The 21,100-nt window shown below is 35.3% G+C and overlaps 1 protein-coding gene across 3 annotated transcripts in view; it reads right to left on the minus strand.

The window, feature by feature from the left end:
• Positions 1 to 430: 430 nt before the first annotated feature.
• Positions 431 to 21,100, minus strand: part of GTF2H2 (general transcription factor IIH subunit 2) — a 30,531-nt gene continuing 9,861 nt past the window's right edge. For 2 of the 3 annotated variants that reach the window (XM_069084994.1, XM_069084995.1), the window contains exons 7-16: positions 16,621 to 16,671; positions 16,131 to 16,185; positions 13,668 to 13,773; positions 12,108 to 12,198; positions 11,878 to 11,965; positions 10,831 to 10,938; positions 7,105 to 7,168; positions 6,240 to 6,343; positions 5,602 to 5,704; positions 431 to 748 (exon numbers count right to left, since the gene is read on the minus strand). In XM_069084994.1, the coding sequence (XP_068941095.1) occupies positions 559 to 748; positions 5,602 to 5,704; positions 6,240 to 6,343; positions 7,105 to 7,168; positions 10,831 to 10,938; positions 11,878 to 11,965; positions 12,108 to 12,198; positions 13,668 to 13,773; positions 16,131 to 16,185; positions 16,621 to 16,671 (960 nt within the window). In that variant the 3' untranslated portion in view covers positions 431 to 558. Of the gene's footprint in view, positions 749 to 3,001; positions 3,042 to 5,601; positions 5,705 to 6,239; positions 6,344 to 7,104; positions 7,169 to 10,830; positions 10,939 to 11,877; positions 11,966 to 12,107; positions 12,199 to 13,667; positions 13,774 to 16,130; positions 16,186 to 16,620; positions 16,672 to 21,100 lie in introns of all 3 variants that reach the window. The other variant, XM_069084996.1, reaches the window with a different exon arrangement.

Here is a 21,100-nt window from a genome sequence, read left to right on the forward strand (position 1 = left end):
ACATCAGAAACACAAGAGTCACAGAATCATGATACCGAAAAGGACCTAAGCAGTCAATTAGTCTGACCCATATCCATAAAAGTATTTCCACAACAACTTCCTTGACAAGTGATTATCCAGCCTTTGCTGGAGGCCCCTCAGCAACAGGGAACTAATTTATTCCCAAGGCAATCCATTCCACTTAGAGGTAGCTGCTTTTAGCAATCTTTTCCTTACATCAAAATCTAAATTTAGCCTCCTCGAAACTTCAACCCTTACAGAGGTTAATGCAGCACCAGTATCATACAGGCTAGTTAGCAATATAGCTAGCATTGAACACAGGTCCTTTGATGGCAAATCTAATGTTTCCTCCATTTACACCAAGGTCTTCTCTGTGACTCAAAAGAAAGTAAATGAAATTAATTTTAAAAGAGCAAAGATGAGACACAAATCATTTAATAAGTAAAAGTTTATTAAAAATATTAATTTCTGAACACAAAATATTTTCTTTAAAAAAAAACTTACTTTATTTTCAAACTGTTCTTCACATTTTACTACAATCCATCTCAGAGCTACTTCTCAAGTCACCCTATAATAGGCTGTAGTTTTCCTTTTTATGCAGGAATAGAATATGTAGGAAAGGATGATGTCACACACCAGAAGGAGCTGGATTCTTATGAATACAACCAGGGCAGCAATGTAGAGAGTCATGAATAAACAAGTCACAGTCCACACAGAATACATTTTGGCACACACTACAAATATAGACCTGCAATAAAGAGTGGAAGGAGGGACAGAGAGATGAAGAAAAGATTAATTGTCAAATGTTAAGTCTAACATAAGAATAAAGATACTTTATACAGAACTAGCTAGTTCCTCTCTGCATTAGCTATTTCAGTCTTTTTATCTTTTAATTCTCCCTCTATTAAACTCGTTCATTTTATAACAGATATAGTTAAATGTTTTGCAATGATGAAACTATAAACAAAACGTTTAACAGCTGAAAATATTTTAAATGATTTTTTAAAAAAATGTTACCTACTAAAATGGTAACAAAATAAGGCTAATTTTTAAAAATTAAAAAACCTTTATACTTTCAAATCAATTTTACTCCAAACTAACATTACAAAAACATACTTAGTTATGGGGATCATTATTAATAAGTGTTTTGTAACTGGGACCAATAATGAATGAAATAGCTTATCCAGAAAGTGCTTTGCAATAATTTTCATTTCCTCTTTACTTACAAGCCAGTGTTTTGTAGTTGGGTGCTAGCTATGAATTCAGAAGAGAATTGTTTCAGCTAATCAAATTTTCACTCTAAAAATGAGTTTCCTCTATGTCTCTCCCCATGCTCCTTTGCAGAGATAGGAGAATGTGGATATGGAACACTGGATTGAATGTCAACGTCCTCAATATATGTTGGTTTTGATAAACTTTCTTCAGCTCTTTTTTACTCTTTATTATAAGGAATGGCTCTCTGGGAGCAGGATACAGTGGGAATTTAGGTGATAAAAAAAGATAGCAATAAAAATTATCTTTTAAAAACGAGTGTCTTGTTTCTAAATTCAGTGTTTATTATATCTCTTCCCCTTCCTTGGCAGAGAGGCAGGGTACCAAGGGGCAAAACATTACATACAATATCAGACAGAATTACTGTATCACCTGTTTTTACTTAAATGTTTTTCTGCTACAAGAAGATTAAGAATGTCTAAAAATGAGTGATACACAAATAAGAATAACAAATAATAAAGCTTACAAAAATAAATTCAATGGGTTTTTTTCTGTAGTTATGTAAACTGGCTTTGAAATTGTCTGAGCCACAAAACCATTTGTCAAAATTTGATAACAGTATACAAACTAAAATTCAAGACCACAAATATGAACCTAAATTAGTGATCATTGCTGTCATGTCTGTTTCTTAAATATTCAAACCAGATTCATACATGTTTATTTAAACACTAGTTTTGTGAAAATATTTTTCTATTCTCAATTTGAATACATATAAATATGCACATATATGTGCCCCTCTCCATCTTTGCCAAACTATCCAAAATGAAAATTAGTACAAAAAATTTTAGAGCAAAAAAGTAAATCTAAGACTACAAATACACTTCTTATTTCACAAGGACTTTGCCAAAATAGACTGACAAACTATAATGCTTTCTGCATTAACAGATGTATTCATTCAATGAATATATCTCACGAAGAAAACCAACTCTGCAGTTCTGTGACTGAATTCTTACCAATCTGTGATGGCAACACATATCAGATAACCTCATCCCACTGTACTTGGCTGACAGAGAGCAAAAGGGATGGTTGGGTTAGACATTCTCATCTGGTACTAGAATTTCTTTCCCCTGAAGGCCCCTTCGATTACTTCACAGAACTTCAGGATTTGGGGGAGGGAATATGATTAAATGAACTGCTCTATTTATAACTTTAAATAATTTTATAATAGAGTCCTAATATGTAATATGGAGTAGAGACTTAAATCTTACAAATTAAATATAAAGGAAGCTTATTATACAAATTATGTAAGAACATAATCAGAAAATATTGGCGGTGTAAATTCAAAACAATTAAACATTTGTGAGGCAACTTATGAAATTTTAATTTCATCTTTAAAAAGTAACTAAAGAAAATTCTACCATACTAAGTAGCCAAGTGGCTTGAAAGTACAGCTCACTGAACTTCCAAAAATAACTATTTCTTTTCTTCATCCTCTTAATAGTGTCATGTCAAACTGATATAAGAAGTAGAAATCCAAGATATGTGCCTTCTTTTATAAAAGTGATCAGGCGAAATGTGGAGAAATAGCTAGGGAGCCTTCAGTGAGAGTTTAAACTCTGAATTCTCCATTTCTTAATTATGAACTGAGGTCTGCTGAAGAATGAATTGTTAGCTCTGGGAGCTAGGTGGTTCTCAGTCTGGTCCTTTAGCACTTATTTATCCTTTAAAAGTTTTCCTAATAAGAGAAGCATTAAAAACTTCTTGGTAATTAGAAACCAAGAGAACTTACATGTTGATCTTTTAATTCCCCTAGGCATCCCTGACAAAATCTGGGGAAAAAAATATTCTTAATTACATTTTAAAACATAATTACCTCTAAAAAGACATTTTCTACTACATTCTATCATGGCAAAATTCTAACCACTTGGAAACAGTGCCAGAAAAAATACAACAAATTACAATAAATTGAGATCCTCAATTAATCAGATTAGAATTAGACCAGATCAACAGAACAGATTTTGTTGCGCTTAAGTTTTTACAACAAAGACATGAATGACATCATCAACATCAGTCAACAAATAAAAAATAAAGGTATTTATATTGTTCTTTAAGGTTTTCAAAATGCTTCACAAATATATCAAACTTTGCCCTCCCAACAACAGTTGAGTGCTATTAATTATCCCCATTTTCCAGATGAGAACATTTAGACAGATGATAAGTAATCTGCCCAAGGACATCTCATCCAGCTATTAAACATCAGTGGTGATATTTGAAGCCCAAACTTTGACTAAAGTAAAACACTATCCACTGAAATAACCTAGTGGTCTCTATAATCAATTCAACCAGTCAATCAAATCATCAGAACTATTTAGTATCTCTATGTGTCAGGCTCTAGGAGTATGAAGACAAAAGAGAAATAGTTTCTGCCTTAGAAACTCACATTCTAACAGGTGAATCAATATGAACATACATATAAAAGACACACAAAAGAGAATAGAAGCGAGTCATCTAGGGAAAAGAACTGGCAAATGGGGGAGGGCATGCACACATAAAGAAGGTGGAACCTGATCTGGGCCTAAAGGAGGTCAGGGATTCTAAGAGACAAAAGTAAAGAAGTGTGTTCTAGGTATAGGTGACAGCCAGTACAAAGATACAGAAAAGAGAAGAGGGGTGAGGAACAGAGAAAAGGTCAATTTGGCTGGGTCACAGAGGACACTTAGCATGTAATTGAGACTAGACAGGTACACTGGGGCTGAGTTGTAAAGGAAAAGTCTTAAATGACAAGTTGAGAGGGTGTAACTGAAATTTATTGATTCATTCCATCAAAACCAATCTCCAGGATTATCAGTGTTATCACAAGTTGAGAAGTATAGCTATAGCTGTGTAGGGGGCAGGAAGAAGGGCAGGTAATGCTAAATTATCACCTAAGAAAGGCACCAAGGTGGGGAGGGAAGAAGGGAGAAAATATGGAACTCAAACTTTTAAAAATGGATGCTAAAAATTGTTTTTACATGTAACTGGGGAAAAATAAAACACTAAATAAAAAGGGAAAAAAAGGCACCAGCTCTTTTTCGACTGACATGCCCTATGGACAGAACATAGAAAGTAGGGAAAACCACCATGTCTATGCCTGGATTCAGAAGGATTAGAATAATTTGACTCTTATTAGACCGAGACTTTCCTGTACTAGCTACAAATCATTCTTATCTACATTCTGTATTTTCCCAAAACCTAGCATACACAATGTAGGTACACAATGGGTGCTTAACAAATATTTAATTGTTTAACTGAAATATTAGCTATTCTTTAAAGTAAAACTTCTACTAACCAGGACTTTGATACTTTATATTCCATCTTTAAACACTTCTGAAAATAAAAAAGCTAAATTTCTTTTAAAATACTCTAAAATGTGGCGGGTAGGTGGCACAGTGAATGAAACACCAGTCCTGGAGTCAGTAGGACCCGAGTTCAAATTCAGCCTCAGACACTTAACACTTACTAGCCTTGTGACCTCGGGCAAGTCACTTAATCCCAATTGTCCTGCTTTTCCCCTTCCAAAAAGCAAAAAAAAATTTTTTTAATACTCTATAAAATTCAGATTGACATTTCCCCAAATTAGTCAAACTTACTGAGTTTTTAAGCACAAAAATAAAAAAATGTAGTGTGAAAAAACATAATAGTGACATTGTCATGACTTTAATATTTGTTCTGGAAAAACAGACTTGGCAATTGCTATATTCGAATTTTTGAGTCTCATGTTGAATTACAGCAGTATTCCAACAAGAAAAATAGTATACATTTATTTTTCATTTTATGGTACACAAAGCCCTGCCCCACAAAACCTGGTTAGATGATTAGTGCAACTGTTAACTGAAAACTTGGAAAAAGGTGACTTGCCTTGAGTCAGTCTCTCTCTCACTCTCTCTCACACACTCACACTCACACACACACACACACACACGTTAGTAGCAGTGACAGATCTCAAAGTTTTCCTGTCTTCAAGACAAGTCCTCATTTCACCACACTTATGGGGTCACCAGATCAGAATTGGGACATGGAAAGGCTCCTGAGAATATCTGGTCCAATCCTCTCTTTTTACAGATGAAGAAAATGAATACCAAAGAGGTTAAATATATTACATGCCCAATCTCAACCAGGACTTGAATTCACATTCTTTTGATCCAAATCCAACATGCTTTCCACTGGACTACACTCTCTTCCCATAAACATCTTATTTTCCCTTCAAGACAAAGCTCACCTTCAGTAGACCAAAACAAGGGATTGTTCCAAGGCTAACCTTACTGTCTTGTTAAATTCAGGAATTAACCTGTCCAAATGTTTCTAGATTATTATAACTTGCAATATATTATGGCTATAAGTCAACTTTACCTCTCCCCATTATATTCGTCCAAGGAAACTTCTTGAAAAGCCTCCAAAGGAAACAAATGATGGTAAGACCGTGCCAGATGGGGAGCAGATACCAATGTTAAACCTAACATTTAAAACAAACAACAAGTTTAATCACTGAAAATAAAAGACAATGACCAAAACCCAAATTGATAAACTTCAACTAAGTTCCTATCACTTCCTGGTAACATCAATTTCATGCAGCATTGTTTAAATTTATGGGGACACATCATAAGGCTTAAACAGTATCATTCAAACTGTATACAATAAATTTTCAATAGCCAATCTGCAGGGAAATGCTTGCCTCCACATATAATAGCAGATGTCAGGAGTCAAGTGATTATTATATAAGGATAGAGAGGAATCCTTTCTACTGGGTAAGAGTAAACTCAAGAGATACAGGAAAAACTGGACTTTTAGTTACTTAAACCAAAATCACAAGGCAGCCTTAGAGCTCATCCAGTCCAGTTTCTTCATTTTATACATAAGGGAAGCAAGGTTCACAAAGCTTACTTTGCTTATCCAGGGTCATGCAACTGGTAAACAGCAGAACTAGGACTGGAGGCGATCATTCAGATCATAAAGTAAATAAAGTGAAATGATGAGTAGTGGTGACTTACCACAGATTTTGCATTCAACTGGAAGTTCAGAGTACTTTGCCCGACACTGTGGGCAGAAGTACCCTCCTAGAGTAAGGCCTGGCTCAGCAGTGCTCTCCAAATGCCTTCAGGGAAAAAGTGTGAACATTTTTGAGTAACAAAGACATTTCTGAATAATCATTGCTAAATAAATGGATGTGAATGTGTATCTGAATATTTTTTTAGTAAGATTTTATTGGTAGCTAGTTTTTACATCATCTACATTTCCCAATGCATCTATCCCCTTACCTCTCCCAGAGAACTATCCTGAATAATAAAGAACAAAAAAGAGGAAAAAAGTTCAGCCAAACTAACCAACATGTCACAAAACTCTGACATTATATTCCACACCCACAAGTCCCCCAAATCTGCAACAAACTTGGCCACCATTAATTTAACTGAATTCAGTTTTGATTGTTTCTTCCTACTGTCACTCTTTCCATCCACACTGTTTCAGTCATGGTGTATTTTTTTTCCTGCCTCTGCTTACTTTGCTTTGTATCAGTTCATAAGTCTTCCCATGCTCCTGTAGTCTTCATGTCTTATAGCACTATAATATCCCATTATACTGATGTATTATAATTTGGCCATTGTGCAACTGATGCTGTCTATTTTTATATAAAACATTTAAAAACAATGACATCCTTAATGTTCAACTACTCTGAGATTTATTCACATCAATTCCAATAGCAGCCAAGTATTTAATAGCAAAATTAACAATTTGGCCAACAACCTATTTTAAATTAATCATTTCATTAAATTTCACTGTCTTTTATTTGTAATATGTTATAAAGGACTAAATAAAGTGCATTTCTGTCAATGACAAAATTTTTAAATCTTTACTTACGCCATACTGAAAGAAGGTTTAGCATCCTGATCAGACAATGAGGCAATGGTGTGCTGAGGAAAACCTTCAAAAAGAAAGTGTATTAATTTCTTTCTCTGAATCAAGCAACAATTCTGTGACTTAGTTCCTGAATTTTTTCATATAGTACTACTGACAACTGTAGCAGACTTCATTTCTCTACCTCCTAGAAGCCTTTTTAGAGATCACCTCCAAGTTAACTACATTTACAATTCCAATTTCTAACAAGACTGCATGTGAAAATTTAAGTAAAAAAAAGTAGTGATAGGTAGAATTCTGAGGGGAACCCTAGCTCTCAGGATTCGGGGGGTGGGGGGGAGAGGCAACAAAGGAATTGGGCGAATAGTTGTCCAATAATGAAAATGAATGGAATGGAGAGATATTTATCAAGCACTCACCATGTGTCAAGCACTATGCTAAGTTCTGAGAACAGAAATAGAACAAGACAAAATGAGACGATCCCTCTGAATGAGAGAGACAACACATAAAGGAGGATTCATTTCAGGCAGATTAAAAAAGCCAAGGGATCCTTAGGTTCTGACCTAAGAAGCAAAGGCTTTAAGACTTTAAGAAGCAAAGGCTCAGCAGATGATGCCGTGACCAACAGGATAGTGGATCCAAGGGTCAAAACTGAGGTGGGCTCTGGGATATCTCTGGAAGATATATAGATGGAAGTGGGTGGTGTATATGCGCCAGCATCCAGCCAGGAGTAGACAACTAGAGCATAGTAGGAACTGGAATATGAATTCTGGAATATGTTCTCTCTAAGGATACAGGGGATTTAATCCACAAGTCAAAAGACAATCAGTCAACCATATAATTACTAGATGACTTTACTGATAACTAAAATAATTCAAGTAAAATATTGTTTGCCTTTCTTTGAATTGTCTGGTTTGTGGGCACTAATGCAACATTGGTGGATCTGTGAAACTGATCCAACCATTCTGGAGAGCAATTTGCAAGTATACCCAAAGGGCTATAAAACTGTGCCTACCCAGCAATCCCACTGCAAGGTCTATATCCCAAAAAAAGGGAAAAGGACCTATATGTACAAAAATATTTATAGCAGCTCTTTTTGTAGTGGCTAAGAACTGTCAAAGGGATGCCGATCAATTGGAGAATGACTAAACAAGTTATGGTATATGATCATAATGGAACATTACTGTGCTGTAAGAAATGACAAGCAAGATGGTTAAAAAAAACCTGGACTTACATGAACTGATGATGCATAGTGAAGTGAACAAGGCAAACACAGTACTGTACACAGCAACAACAATATTATAAGATGAAAAACTATGAATGACTTAGCTATTCTCAGCAATACAATGATCCAAGACAATCCCAAAGGACTAATGATGTTTACTACCCACCTCTGGAGAAAGAACTGATATTATTCAAATACAGATTGAAACATGCTATTTTTCACTTTTTCTCTCATTTTTTTTTTTTACTCGAGTCTTCTTGTACAAAATGAATAATAAAGAAATGTTTTACATAACTGCACATGTATAACCTATATCTGATTGCTTACCATCTCAGGGAGGAGGAAGGGAAACAAGAAAGGAGGGAGGGATAGAAATTGGAACCTAGAACTCCAATAAAAATGTTAATACAAAAAAAAAAGAATTATCTAATTTGGCTATGACAATCAGGAATTCACAGAATAAATTATACAAATTAATTTCACTTTAGCTGAGTGAATATAAGTGGTGATAAATCAAAAGTGATTATTATTTTCTCAGAAGTTAGAAAATTCTGCAAAATTCCCTCATTATACTCATTATATTTCACTATCTTCATTTGAAGGCATACTTCCATAAGGTAAACTTTAAACCTCATGTATAGTACAACAAATAAATATTTTAGCTGTAACTTGTGCTTAAAAATCGCTTAACATTTTTTTTTTGCTTTTTGGAGGGCAATTGGGGTTAAGTGACTTGCCCAAGGTCATACGGCCAGTTTTTGTGTTAAGTGTCTGAGGCTGGATTTGAACTCAGGTCCTTCTGACTCCAGGGCCGGTACTCTATTCATTGCGCCACCTAGCCGCCCCAACATTTTTTAAATAAAGGAAACCAAAAATACTAAAGCTCTTAATGAAACATGATAGTAAATAAGATTGAAAATCAGGAAATTTAAATTTAAGAATTACTTGAGAGATATATCACTTTGTGCAAGTGATATGCACCAGAAGAACTAATTGGCTAATTTGGCCAAGAATACATTATGAAAAGCATGTCACAATTGAATGTTCTATGAATGTGTTCCCTTGACATTATAAATCTATTTCATCAATGCAATACTATATTACTGTGCTGTTAGAAATAAAGATGAACAATTCAAAAATATTTTTTAAAAAACAAACCTGATAATTCATAGAGAGTGAAGTGACCAAAATCAAGAAAATATATACAACAATTTAAATGGAAATAATAAATATATGAAACTGAACTTTATATTTGTAATGACCAAATTTGGCCCTGGAAAAGTTGAAAATAGAAATTACTTCCTTTCAATGCAATAAGAATGGGGCATATTACAAGTCCTGTCAAACTTAGCTGATATTTTCCTTAGCTTTACTGAACTATTTTTTTTATAATTCTTTTTTAATCTGTTATATGGATGACTTGCTGAGTAGGGGAGGACAGAGAAATTTGGAAATGAAGGTGATATAAAAGCATAATAAAGGGAAGAAAAATTTTTTTAAGTTAAAACTAATTCTTTTGTTAAAATAAAAACTAAAACTTGATATTTTTAAAATTACTCATTTTGAGTAGTCAGTATTAGAGTGCTTATGGGAAAGTAGGCACACTAATCCATATTACCATTTTGGAAAGTAATCTGGAATTAAGCAAATGCAGTAAACAGAACAACTATACTCTTTGATGGAGAGATTCTACTGTAAAAATGTGATCAATAAATTCCACTAATAGAGACATATGCCAGGGAAGTATAAAGTCCTCATCTGTATCAAAATATTTACAGCAAGACTTTTTGTAGTAGCAAAGAACTGGAAACAAAATAGACATCCATTTCCTGGGGAATAGCTAAACAAACTGTGGTAAATTAATGTAATGGAATTTTTACTGTGCTATAAAAGATAATAAATATAATGAACACAAAGAAGCATGGAAAGACTTACATGAATACAGTGAAATAGGCAGTCAAGAAAATATGCGCAAAAGAGTAACCATCAAGAAACAATCTAAAATCAATGTTGCAAAATTACAAAGAAAAAGTATGGCCTCAAAGAAAAGATGAGAAATCTTCACACTCTACTCCTTTACAGAAGGGGGAGTCTACTAGTTTGGAACACTGAATATATTTTCAAATTTTTCTCATGTATTTATTGATTTTTATTTTTTTCCCTCTTCTTTTTTTTTTCCTTTAAAAAATAATATTTGTTGGGCGGCTAGGTGGTGCAGTGAATAGAGTACCAGCCTTGGAGTCAGGAGGACCTGAGTTCAAATATGGCCTCAGAAACTTAACACAAAAAAACTAGCCGTGTGACCTTGGGCAAGTCACTTAGGCCCAATTGCCTGCCCACCCCCCTCCAAAAAAGCAAAAGAAAAAAAATTTAATAATAACAATAATATTTGTTATATGGGATAGCTCTGTGAGAAAGGGTAGGGATACTGAGAAATTTTGGCAATGTTAAAACAAAAGATCAAAATTTATTTTTAAAAGTAAAATAAACAGAATAAAACTTACCCATACGAATAAGAGAACATTCAGAACTTGAACTGGCAGGTGGAGGACTAACATGATGTGTTAGGAGTTCTTTATAATGACTTTCATCTAAAATAACATGGTATGCTCCTAAAAATTGGGAGAAAATATTAAAATCGTAGTTTTTAAACATATAACCAAAACATTGTTTCTTTATTTCATTAGTCATTTTAGCCATAAAAATATAAAATACAAAATTTGAAATTAAAAAGCTTTAACAGGTGGGGTGGCTAGGTGGCACAGTGAATAGAGCACCAGCCCTGGAATCAGGAGGACATCAGTTCAAATCCAGCCTCAGACACTTAACACAAAAACTAGCCACGTGACCTTGAGCAAGTCATAGTCATTTAACCCCAACTGTCCTTCCAAAAAGCAAAAAAAAAAAAAAAAAGCTTTAAGGTAAATTATCATTAAAAACACTTTATTTAGATAACTTCCCCAGACAGATATCAATTTTCTATCATAGCTATAATTATAAAAGATCAAAGTTATAGAGAATCTCTTTCAATGACTTAACATGGAAATTCTTCCTTTTATCTATGTATTTCAGTCTCTCTGAAAAATGCTAATTATAAAAGTTCCTCAGTTTTGCAAATGGAAGATACCTCCATATATAAACAATAATAAAGTAAGATGGCAGCTAGTATTTTCAACTATAAGATATATAGTGCTATCTTAAGTTATTCCAATAGCCATAAAATACTGAACGACTTAATTTATGTAATTCAGAAGTTATACTTCTTGGGGAAGCTAGGTGGCGCAGTGAGTAAAGCGCTGGCCCCCGGAATCGGGAGGACCTGAGTTTGGTTCCGGCCTCAGACACTCCACACAGACAGACAGACAGACAGACAGACAGACAGACACACAGACACACAGACACACACACACACACACACACACACACACAAAACTAGCCATGTAACTTTGGGCAAGTTACTTAACCCCAACTGCCCTCCACAAGGCAAAAAAAAAAAAAAAGAAGTTATACTTCTTAAATGGGAGGAGATGGTGAGTATTCTATGTACTTACCACCAGTTTCACGGGCAAGTACAGTGCAAACTCGAACTTCTGCTGATAAGCCGATAACAGACACTCTAATTTTAGCTGCCTTTAAACTCTTCACAAGAAACAAGAAAGAAGGAGTGATAAGGATATTCAATGATCACTTAACACGCATGTTAAATATACAGAGTACATAAAGACACTGTTTATCTTCAAAGTTGTAATTCTGTTCTACTTTTAAAGTAAATGAGCATCACCTTGATTAGATCATAGATGTTAGACGGATCACAGGTGGTAAGACTGCTAAAGATGATCAGGACTTCTCTACTTGTGTGCCCCGGCATGTGTCTAAAGATGAGACAAAGCACACTATGATTAGGAATAGGAAATTATATCTACATAATCTACACCCAGCTAAGAGTATTGAGAGATTAAAATTACAGGAACATTAAGAAATGAGGCAAGGGGCAGCTAGGTGGCGCAGTGAGTAGAACACTGGCCCTGGAGTCAGGAGGACCTGAGTTCAAATTCGGCCTCAGACACTTGACACACTTACTAGTCCTGTGACTTTGGGCAATTGCCCAATTGCCCTCCAAAAGGCAAAAGCAAAAAAAAAAAATAAAGAAATGAGGCATTCACTATGTAGTGATATCTTAGAGAAACACTGAGGTGGTTTTAGTTGTTTTACTCCAGCACCAAATGGTTCCAAATTAAAAAAAAAAACCACACTCGTCAGAAATGTTTGTAAAATGAGAAGAACATGCCAAGCAATACGCAATAACACTCATAAGGAATTTTGTTCAGGAAGTAAATCTCCACAGAACAACCCACTGAGGCACCACAGTGTCACTACTGTCGTTCTACAAGTTAAAAAAAGGAGGCTCTGAGTGGTCACACAGCTATTAAATTAAGTGTTAGAAGCAAGACTAAATCCAGGTCTTTCTAACTCGGTCCAGCACTGTATGCTATGCTGTGATTCCCATGCAGCAAGGCCAGATGAGCAGCTCCAATCCACCTAAGAGCATCAGTGATAGTCACTGATATTTCTACAACACTTTAAGATTTAGGAAGTGATCTGGAGAAATTATCTGATAGTCACAGTAACCTGACATAGTATGTGTTTCAGGTACTATCATCCCAACTTATGAATGAGAAAACTCAGGTCCCGAGAACTGGTGATGGCCACATAGCTGGGGGGGTGGCCGAACCTCGAATCTAGCTTCTGTTGTTTCCACTATCGCCAAAGGCTTAACAGACACTTCTCACTAGCCTGCTGTCTGCAGGGTGCAATGCCCTAGAAGTTAGCGTCAGGAGATGGATTTTGTGGAACTTTTTTGGCTATTCAGGGATTAGGACTGTCATGGACAGGTGAGGCTGCCAGATAAGCGAGGTACATATGAGTTCTAGGCAAGGATACTAGAGGAAAAGTAACTATATTCAATGAAAGTGAAATCAAATCACCAATTCTCATATTGAATTTCTTACACCAACTGCTTTCAAATATTCATTACCCTAAACACATTTATTTTGAAATACAGTTAAAATAGTTAATAATTATTTATAGATCTCTAAAATTTGTAGTGAACAAAGTACTTGTCTCCTGAAACCTCAAGTGAGGGAAATAAAAATATTTTCTAATATCACCTCTAAATAGTACCACAAAACACAAATACCCTTATAGTTTCCCTAGCAATGAACAATATTTCTACAACATGAAACACTGTGATTTTACAGAGCTAGTCTAGCACTTTAACCCCTTTAATAACCTGCCTAATAATTTAAATTAAATAATAAAAAAAAACAGGTAAAACACTGACTTTAGTGTCTGCATGGCCAGGTTTAAGGAATTGTAGAGAGATGGCTCTCCATGGCAGGTCATATCTACCGCCTTCTTGAGAGAGGCTATGTGTTTCTTTGAATTTCCTAAAATGTAAATGAAATTTTTTTTTTATTTTATAAACACACACACACCATTTACATATATATGCATCTATATACATATAGATGTGTGCATACATACACACAGGCACCCGCACACACACATACACACCCATGTTTATTAATTACACAATGAAACCTTAATAAGATTTCCCCCTAAATATGTGTTGTTACATATGTTGCTAACATGGTAAAGTCTTACAATTAACACTTTTTTTTCTCTCTTTTTTTCTTTTTGGAAGGGGGAAAGCAGGGCAATTGGGGTTAAGTAACTTGCCCAAGGTCACAAGGCTACCAAGTGTTAAGTGTCTGAGGCTGCATTTGAACTCAGGCCATCCTGACTCCAGTTTTACTGCACTACCTAGCCACCCTGCAATTAACATTTTTCTCAGAAATGATCAACAAAATCCAATTTTCCTTTTACTCTGAAACTAGTTCAGGACAGAGACTCTATTTGAATAGTTGATCATACTGTCTATCTATGCAAGGTCTTGACAAATGAATCAATACTTTGATGCTGTTTAGATGATGCCTAAATTGATGGTGAGGAGTTGTAGTAAATGGTACCTTGAGAACGTACTAAGGATGCTGAGGATGAAGGAAGTCTCATTTGGCCAGGTTAACTCAGTGTGTGTTATGGTTCCTTGATATTCAAGTATTACAAAAAACAACCTAGCTAACTATTCATTAATGATTTGTCTATCTTCCAGAGTACCTAGAATACTGCTTTGTATTAAAGTCATCCAATAAATATTTTTGTATCAATTAATTTGTTACTTTTTTGCAACACTTTACCTCTCAAAAAATGTAAATAATGTAACCCAGGAGTTCTTAACTTTTTTTGTGGGTCATGGACCCTTTTGGCAGTCTTGGTGAAGTCTATGGACATCTTCTCAGAATAATGTCTTTAAATGCATAAAACAAAATATATGAAATTACAAATGAAGTCAATTATATTGAACCATAGTTATCAAAATACTTTAAAAAAAATTAATAGGGGCAGCTAGGTTGTGCAGTTGACAGAGCACCAATCTTGGAGTAAGGAGGATCTGAGTTCAAATCCAGCCTCAGACACTCTGTGATCCTAGGAAAGTCCCTTAACCCCAATTGCCTTGCAAAAAACAAACAAAAAATCAATGGACCCCAGATTAAGGATCTTTGATTCTAGTCTTATGTACTTGCTTTATAGATTTAAAAATTAAGACAGAAGAGTTAAGGGGCCAGAGATGGGTCTAGAACTTAAGTCTCCTCAATCACAAACCAGTGTACAACACTAAAGTTACTATCCCAAACTGGTCCTACAAAAGCTTTGTTAGGAAATATACAATAGCTATGTCAGAGAAATTTACTATTTAATCCAAATAAAGTAGTTAATTACTGATAAATGATAACTGCAATGAAAGGAGTCTGCATATAATGCACAATTTCATCTACTCAAACATTCAAGATACCCAGGGTTCAACAACAACCTGGTTTTACATAACCTGTGTACTGCATAAATATTCAATTCAGAATCAACTCTATTATTTAGAAGTGCAGTTGCCAATTTTCTGAAGATATCACTATTCTTTTCTCCTTTTTACCAAGGAAAGAGAAGAATTAACAGAACAAGTAATTTAATGTAAAGAGAAATTTTTTAAAAATAACAACTAAATGTTACACTTGTGATTTTTCCTGTGCTCTTTAATTCAGAAGGAATATTATTTAACATTTAATTGATTTTTGAACAGTTCTGTTGAATTTGCCTTTACTTAAAAAAATTTTTTTTGTTATACAGGAGAGAATGTATACAAGGGGAAATGCAGGTAATGTAAAACAAAAGATGCTCATACAAAATCATAAAAAGCAACAAAAAAATTAATTTCAAGGTTAAGCAGTAGCTCAAAACGTCTTTAATATATATGCAAGGTTTTAGAGAATTTGAGAAAATGCATTAAAATCACAATACTATCATAGTGACCAATGAGTCAGAATTCAGTCTAAGAGAGGTTCATTTATAATATATTTATATTCATAAAATAGTTTCAGAGGGTGCATTCAGGGTACAAATATAGCAAATGAACAACACCCGACAGAATCCTACAAGTCCCACGGTCTAATCCGCTCATTTCCCAGATGAGTGCAGTGAAGCTTAGGGAAATGCTATTCTTGTCTCAGGTCATACAACCAGCACAAGGCAGAGGGATTGTTTGAATCCCACCTCTTGCCTCTTAGACCAAGGGTCTTTCTACAGTATCATGCAAGAGAATGATATTTAATGGGTATGGTTCCTGATGTTTCAAAGCCCATAATCTAATCTAAACAGCAGTGATTAACCCACATGTGTAACAAGCAGGACATACCTGAGAGTTCTGTCAGCTTTTCAGCTCTCTTACTCTTAGTTACGATTATCCCAATCTCAAAAATAAATCAAAACCTTCTATTACTCTTACATATTAAAATTTTCATAAGAACTCAAATAAAACAAGCAATTAATAACCAAGAGATCATGATTCATAGTGGGCATTTGCTTATAACAAATAATATATTTTATAATTTAAAAAATTTTTTTGGCAAAATTAATTCAGTTATGAAATTCCACTCTGACTACTGCTTAGTTCCTAGTATTCTTTTTTTTTTCCTTGTATTTGCTCAGCTTAGGGTGAACACTTGGGACATTTACTAATCTACCAAAATACAACCTAATTCATAATTTATTTTTTAACCTTATCAGATTCTTAAAAAAAAAAAAGACTAAAAACAAGTGATAAACATGGAATTCATTTCATTTTGTCAATTACATTTGGCTACATTAACAGCAATCTAGTTTTACTTTCTATCAGAGGTACATACCTGACTAATAGGATTCTGATCAAAATATTCCTCTACAAAGTATTCTAATAACTGTAAAAATAAAAAAATTTACATATTAAATACAAGTATTTCCCATCAAAAGACCTTATTACAGAACTTAATAAATGCTTACATTTCTCTTCTAGTGTTCTGAATTACATACCACTACATGATCTTCAGATTTTTCCAATTGTTTATTACACTTACTACCATATAGTCACACACATTAATAGGATTTCTAAGATTTCTAATAGATTTCAAATACTGAAATATTCAAAACAAATGCAAAAAAAAATAATTACTAGCTACACAGTAAAATCTTTTTTGGGGCCTTAATTTTTTTTAAATCAAAACTAAATGCTGCAAAAATATAATAAAGAAGCCTAGCCCAAAGGAGACAAGAAAAAGACTTCCCCAAGTTTCTCTACAGTGGTTGGGGATCAAGGATATGGAAAACTAAAGTCAGACTCACTTAATAAGTACAGTTAGTTTTGCAGAACTTTTTCCCCCTTCTTTTAAAATTCTATATTATATAGGATGGCTCTCTAGAAGGGGTGAGGAGGGCAATACATTAGGAAATGGTGATACATATCAATTGGTGATATATATATATAGCAATAAAACCTTATTAATGGATCCCTCCTTAAAGAGCTGCCCTCTGATACAAAGAATGAGAGAGAAAAAAAGAAGAAAACTAACCAACACATCCATTGAGTCTGACAACATATGTAATGTTCCACACCTCTGGACTCTGTATGTTACAAATTCAGAACAGCATCCAAATCAAAATAACTCACCTTCTGATGTACAGATAGGAACTGATTTTATTGGAGAAAGAAAATGCAACTACTCAAAAAATAAAACTAGCTGAAGTGAAATAAATTTACAAGCAAAACTTTTTTTTTTTCTGGGGAGGGAGGAGGGCAGGGCAATTGAGGTTAAGTGACTTGCCCAAGGTCACACATCTAGTAAGTGTGTCACGTGTCTGAGGCAGGATTTGAACTCAGGTATTCCTGACTCCAAGGCCTGTGCTCTATTCACTGTTCCACCTAGCCACCCTTAAAACATTTCTTAATTACTGGAAGTATTTGACACATTTGTCTTTGGCTTTCCGAAAGTAACTTGTCATTTCTCCTCACAAAAATGAAAGGCTCTACCATTCTATGAGGTTTACTGTTAATTACTGAAATTATATGGCTCCTAAGTTTTTTTTTTTTTAAAAGGCTTTATAATATTATTTATTATATATCAGAGACCTATTTTGTTCCTATTATTGATAAATCATGGCACTTTTGACACTTATGTAGATATGGTTGGTTAGTTGCTTGTTGTCCTTTATTCTTTTTCTTTTTTGGAGTGGGAGGGCAGAGCAATTGGGGTTGAGTGACTTGCCCAAGGTCACACAGCTGTTAAGTGGCTGAGGTCGAATTTCAAATCAGGTTTTCCTGACTCCAGGGCTGGTGCTTTACTCACTGCACCACCTATCCACCCCTTGGATCCTAAGTTTCAAAGAAAATTAGATTATGTACTTAATAGCAAAGTTACATGCAAGATATGTTTCTGTTTTATTGTTTGAATTAGAAATGCATTATATTTTACTCATGAACTTCTTAAAAAGTAGGATACTAAATAATATTATTTGTTGGGAGGCAGTGTGGTTATGAAAAGAACACAAGATATATTTATATATGTGACCATAAGCAAGTAACCTCACTTCTTTAGGCCTCAGTTTCCTCATCTGCAAAATGGTAGTGATGACATTTATACTATTTTACTCTCTGAATTATTTTGAGGAAAGCATTTTGTAAACTGGATAAAGCACTACATGTGTTTTATCATTATTAGAACCCACAAATGAACTCAGAGCTTTTACTGTTTTGTACTGTCAGGGTACCACATCAAGACATTCAATAAAATTCTTCACTTCAGAGCTAGTAACATCAACTTTCTTGAGTTAAAATTATGAGTTTAAATCAAAGTTGTGAAAACAGAAGTTGGTAAGCTTCCTCTGATTTCTCTCTCAGCACACAATATAGCCCTCCAGTGTTTTAATTTCTTCAAAGGCTATTTCCTTAGATGAATAAAGTCATATTAATTGAGGTTCTACTAATTTGGAATTCTTTAAATTATATAAGGGTCCTACCTAACTTTACCTTTGGACTACCAAATACTTACTATTTGTTACCAAACTATTATATTACAATATTTACTAACCAAATAATTAAATAGTAATGCCAGGGAAAGCTTAGACTCCTTAAGATAATAAAATATGTTCAATCAGGTTAAGAACACACATTTCTTAACTGATACTGAATGTTCTAATTAAAAGTAACTTTTATCTTCTGATTAAAAAAATTAAGGTGACCTTTACTTAATGACACTGCTAACCTAACACTGCTAACATAAATTCAGTTGCTATATATACATAAAGCAATAAAATTATATTTATTAAAAACAGTGATCAATTAAAACTGTGTCTAGGTTCTAGGCGGGGCGGAGCCAAGATGTCATAGTAAAAGCACAAACTTGGTGTGAGCTCCCGTTCCAATAACTTCCAATACATGTAAAAAAAATGACTCTAAACAAACTTTAGAGCTACAGAACCCACAAAGAGTCAGGAAGAAAACAAATCTCCCGCTGAAGGAAGCTTGGCATGGCGACAGGAAGGGTCTAACCCACCAAGCTGGAAGCTGAGTGAGGCCAGTGAGCCCCACAGTTCTGGCCCCAGGGCGGCCTGACCAGTGGAGGTCAGAGCAGACTTCAGGAGAGTGAATCATCAGCAGCTGTGGAGGTTCCCAGACTTCTCAACCCATAAACGCCAAAGACAAAGTAAAAGGTCAGTGTGGAACTCTGTTGGAATGGGGGGGGGGAGGTAATAGAAGAGCATGGTCTGGCCCCTACCCCAGGGGGAGAGGTGGAGAGGTGCCGCGGCTGCACTGTGTGGCTGCCTCAGGAGCTCCTGGCCTGCAGATCATAGGGGGACCAAGAGACCATTCAGAGGGTAATCGCTCTTACTTTAACCTGCCTGGATCTGGATCAGTCTCGGGTGGTTGTCCTGGGGTGTGTGGCCAGAGAGCCAGAGCTTGTGGGGGTTGTAGAGAGGGCACCCCCTATAGTTCCGGCAGCTGAGAAAATCCCAGCAATTTGGGAGAAAGCAAGCAGAGTTCTACCGTGGCAAAGAGCTCAAAAGTCAAGTAACTGGCTGGTAATATGAGCAAGCAGAGGAAGCACAAACAAACCACAGAATCCTTCTTTGGGCACAAAAAGGACCAAGGCCTGGAGCAGAAAGTTAGGGGGGTAATGAGGGATATGAGAGAACAGATGGGGAGAAGGGGTAATCAGTAGGCTTGCTATTTTGGAGTGGGGGATAGGGGAAAGATGGGGAGAAAAATTGTAACTCAAAATCTTGTGGAAATGAATGTTGAAAACTAGAAAGAAAGAAAGAAAAAAAAAAAGAACTCCTGTTCTAATCAGACTGGTGGCATCTGAGAACCAGAGAGAGAGGAAGGAATATTAATAGGAATTAACAACTTCAAGTGAGGGTCCCAAAGAACTGTGCCTCCTGACCTATTTTTTAATGGTTTTTCCGTGAAGGAAAGGAAATGCCTTTGGAGATGTCAGCTCAGGTATGCATCACAGATGAGTCTGAGGCAGTAGAACATAACTGCCCAGTTTATTCTAGGTTATACACATACTAGAACCTTTGGATAAGCTGTATATGAGGAGATGCATCCACAAAACCACAGGACTAATTCACAGGACACATTCTTCTACTTTTGTTTTCTCAGTGCCTGCCATGCCAGCAGAGCACAAAGGCCCATAGGATTGAGAAGGACCTTGTAGACCCAGAACCCTATGAACACAACATAGTATGGTAGAAATGGTATTTAAACAGGGACTTGGGAGACCTGAGTATGTTGCTATGGGCAAATCACCTAACCTCTGTGAATCTCAGTTATTTCATCTGTAAATGGCAGGGAGGGTCAGACCTATATTCAAGACCTATCTCTGTCCACCAGCCAGTCACCCAACTTCTCCAGCAACTGTCTGAGATTGAGAATTATTCTTAATGGGTTGAGAGAGCTTCCATTAACAGGAAGTGCTCCACATTGATGAAATCACATGTCTACACAAAAGATATCTTTGTGAAAATGCAGGTTATAAATGTTTTTAATGCTTATCTCACAGGGCTGTTGTGAACAAAGTGTTTTCATAAGCCCCCAAGTGCTATATAAATTGAAGTTATTATCACAGACATTTCCATGGTGCCATCTGGGAACAAGAGAATGAAGCTGGGCCAGGTGCTATTAGGTGTAGAGGCATGAGATAGCCTTGATGACACTTATAGTCATACCAGAGACCAATCAAAGAAAGAGTAAAAGGTCCTGTATGTACAAAATATTTATAGCAGCTCTCTTTTTGTAGTGGCGAAGAACTAAGGGGGAGCTCATGGACTGGGGAATAGCTTAATAAAGTCTGG

Source organism: Petaurus breviceps, unplaced genomic scaffold (assembly GCF_028583685.1).
Source record: "Petaurus breviceps papuanus isolate PSGF00001 unplaced genomic scaffold, PetGlider_PUasm1.0 175, whole genome shotgun sequence".
Classification (NCBI taxonomy): Eukaryota; Metazoa; Chordata; class Mammalia; order Diprotodontia; family Petauridae; genus Petaurus; species Petaurus breviceps.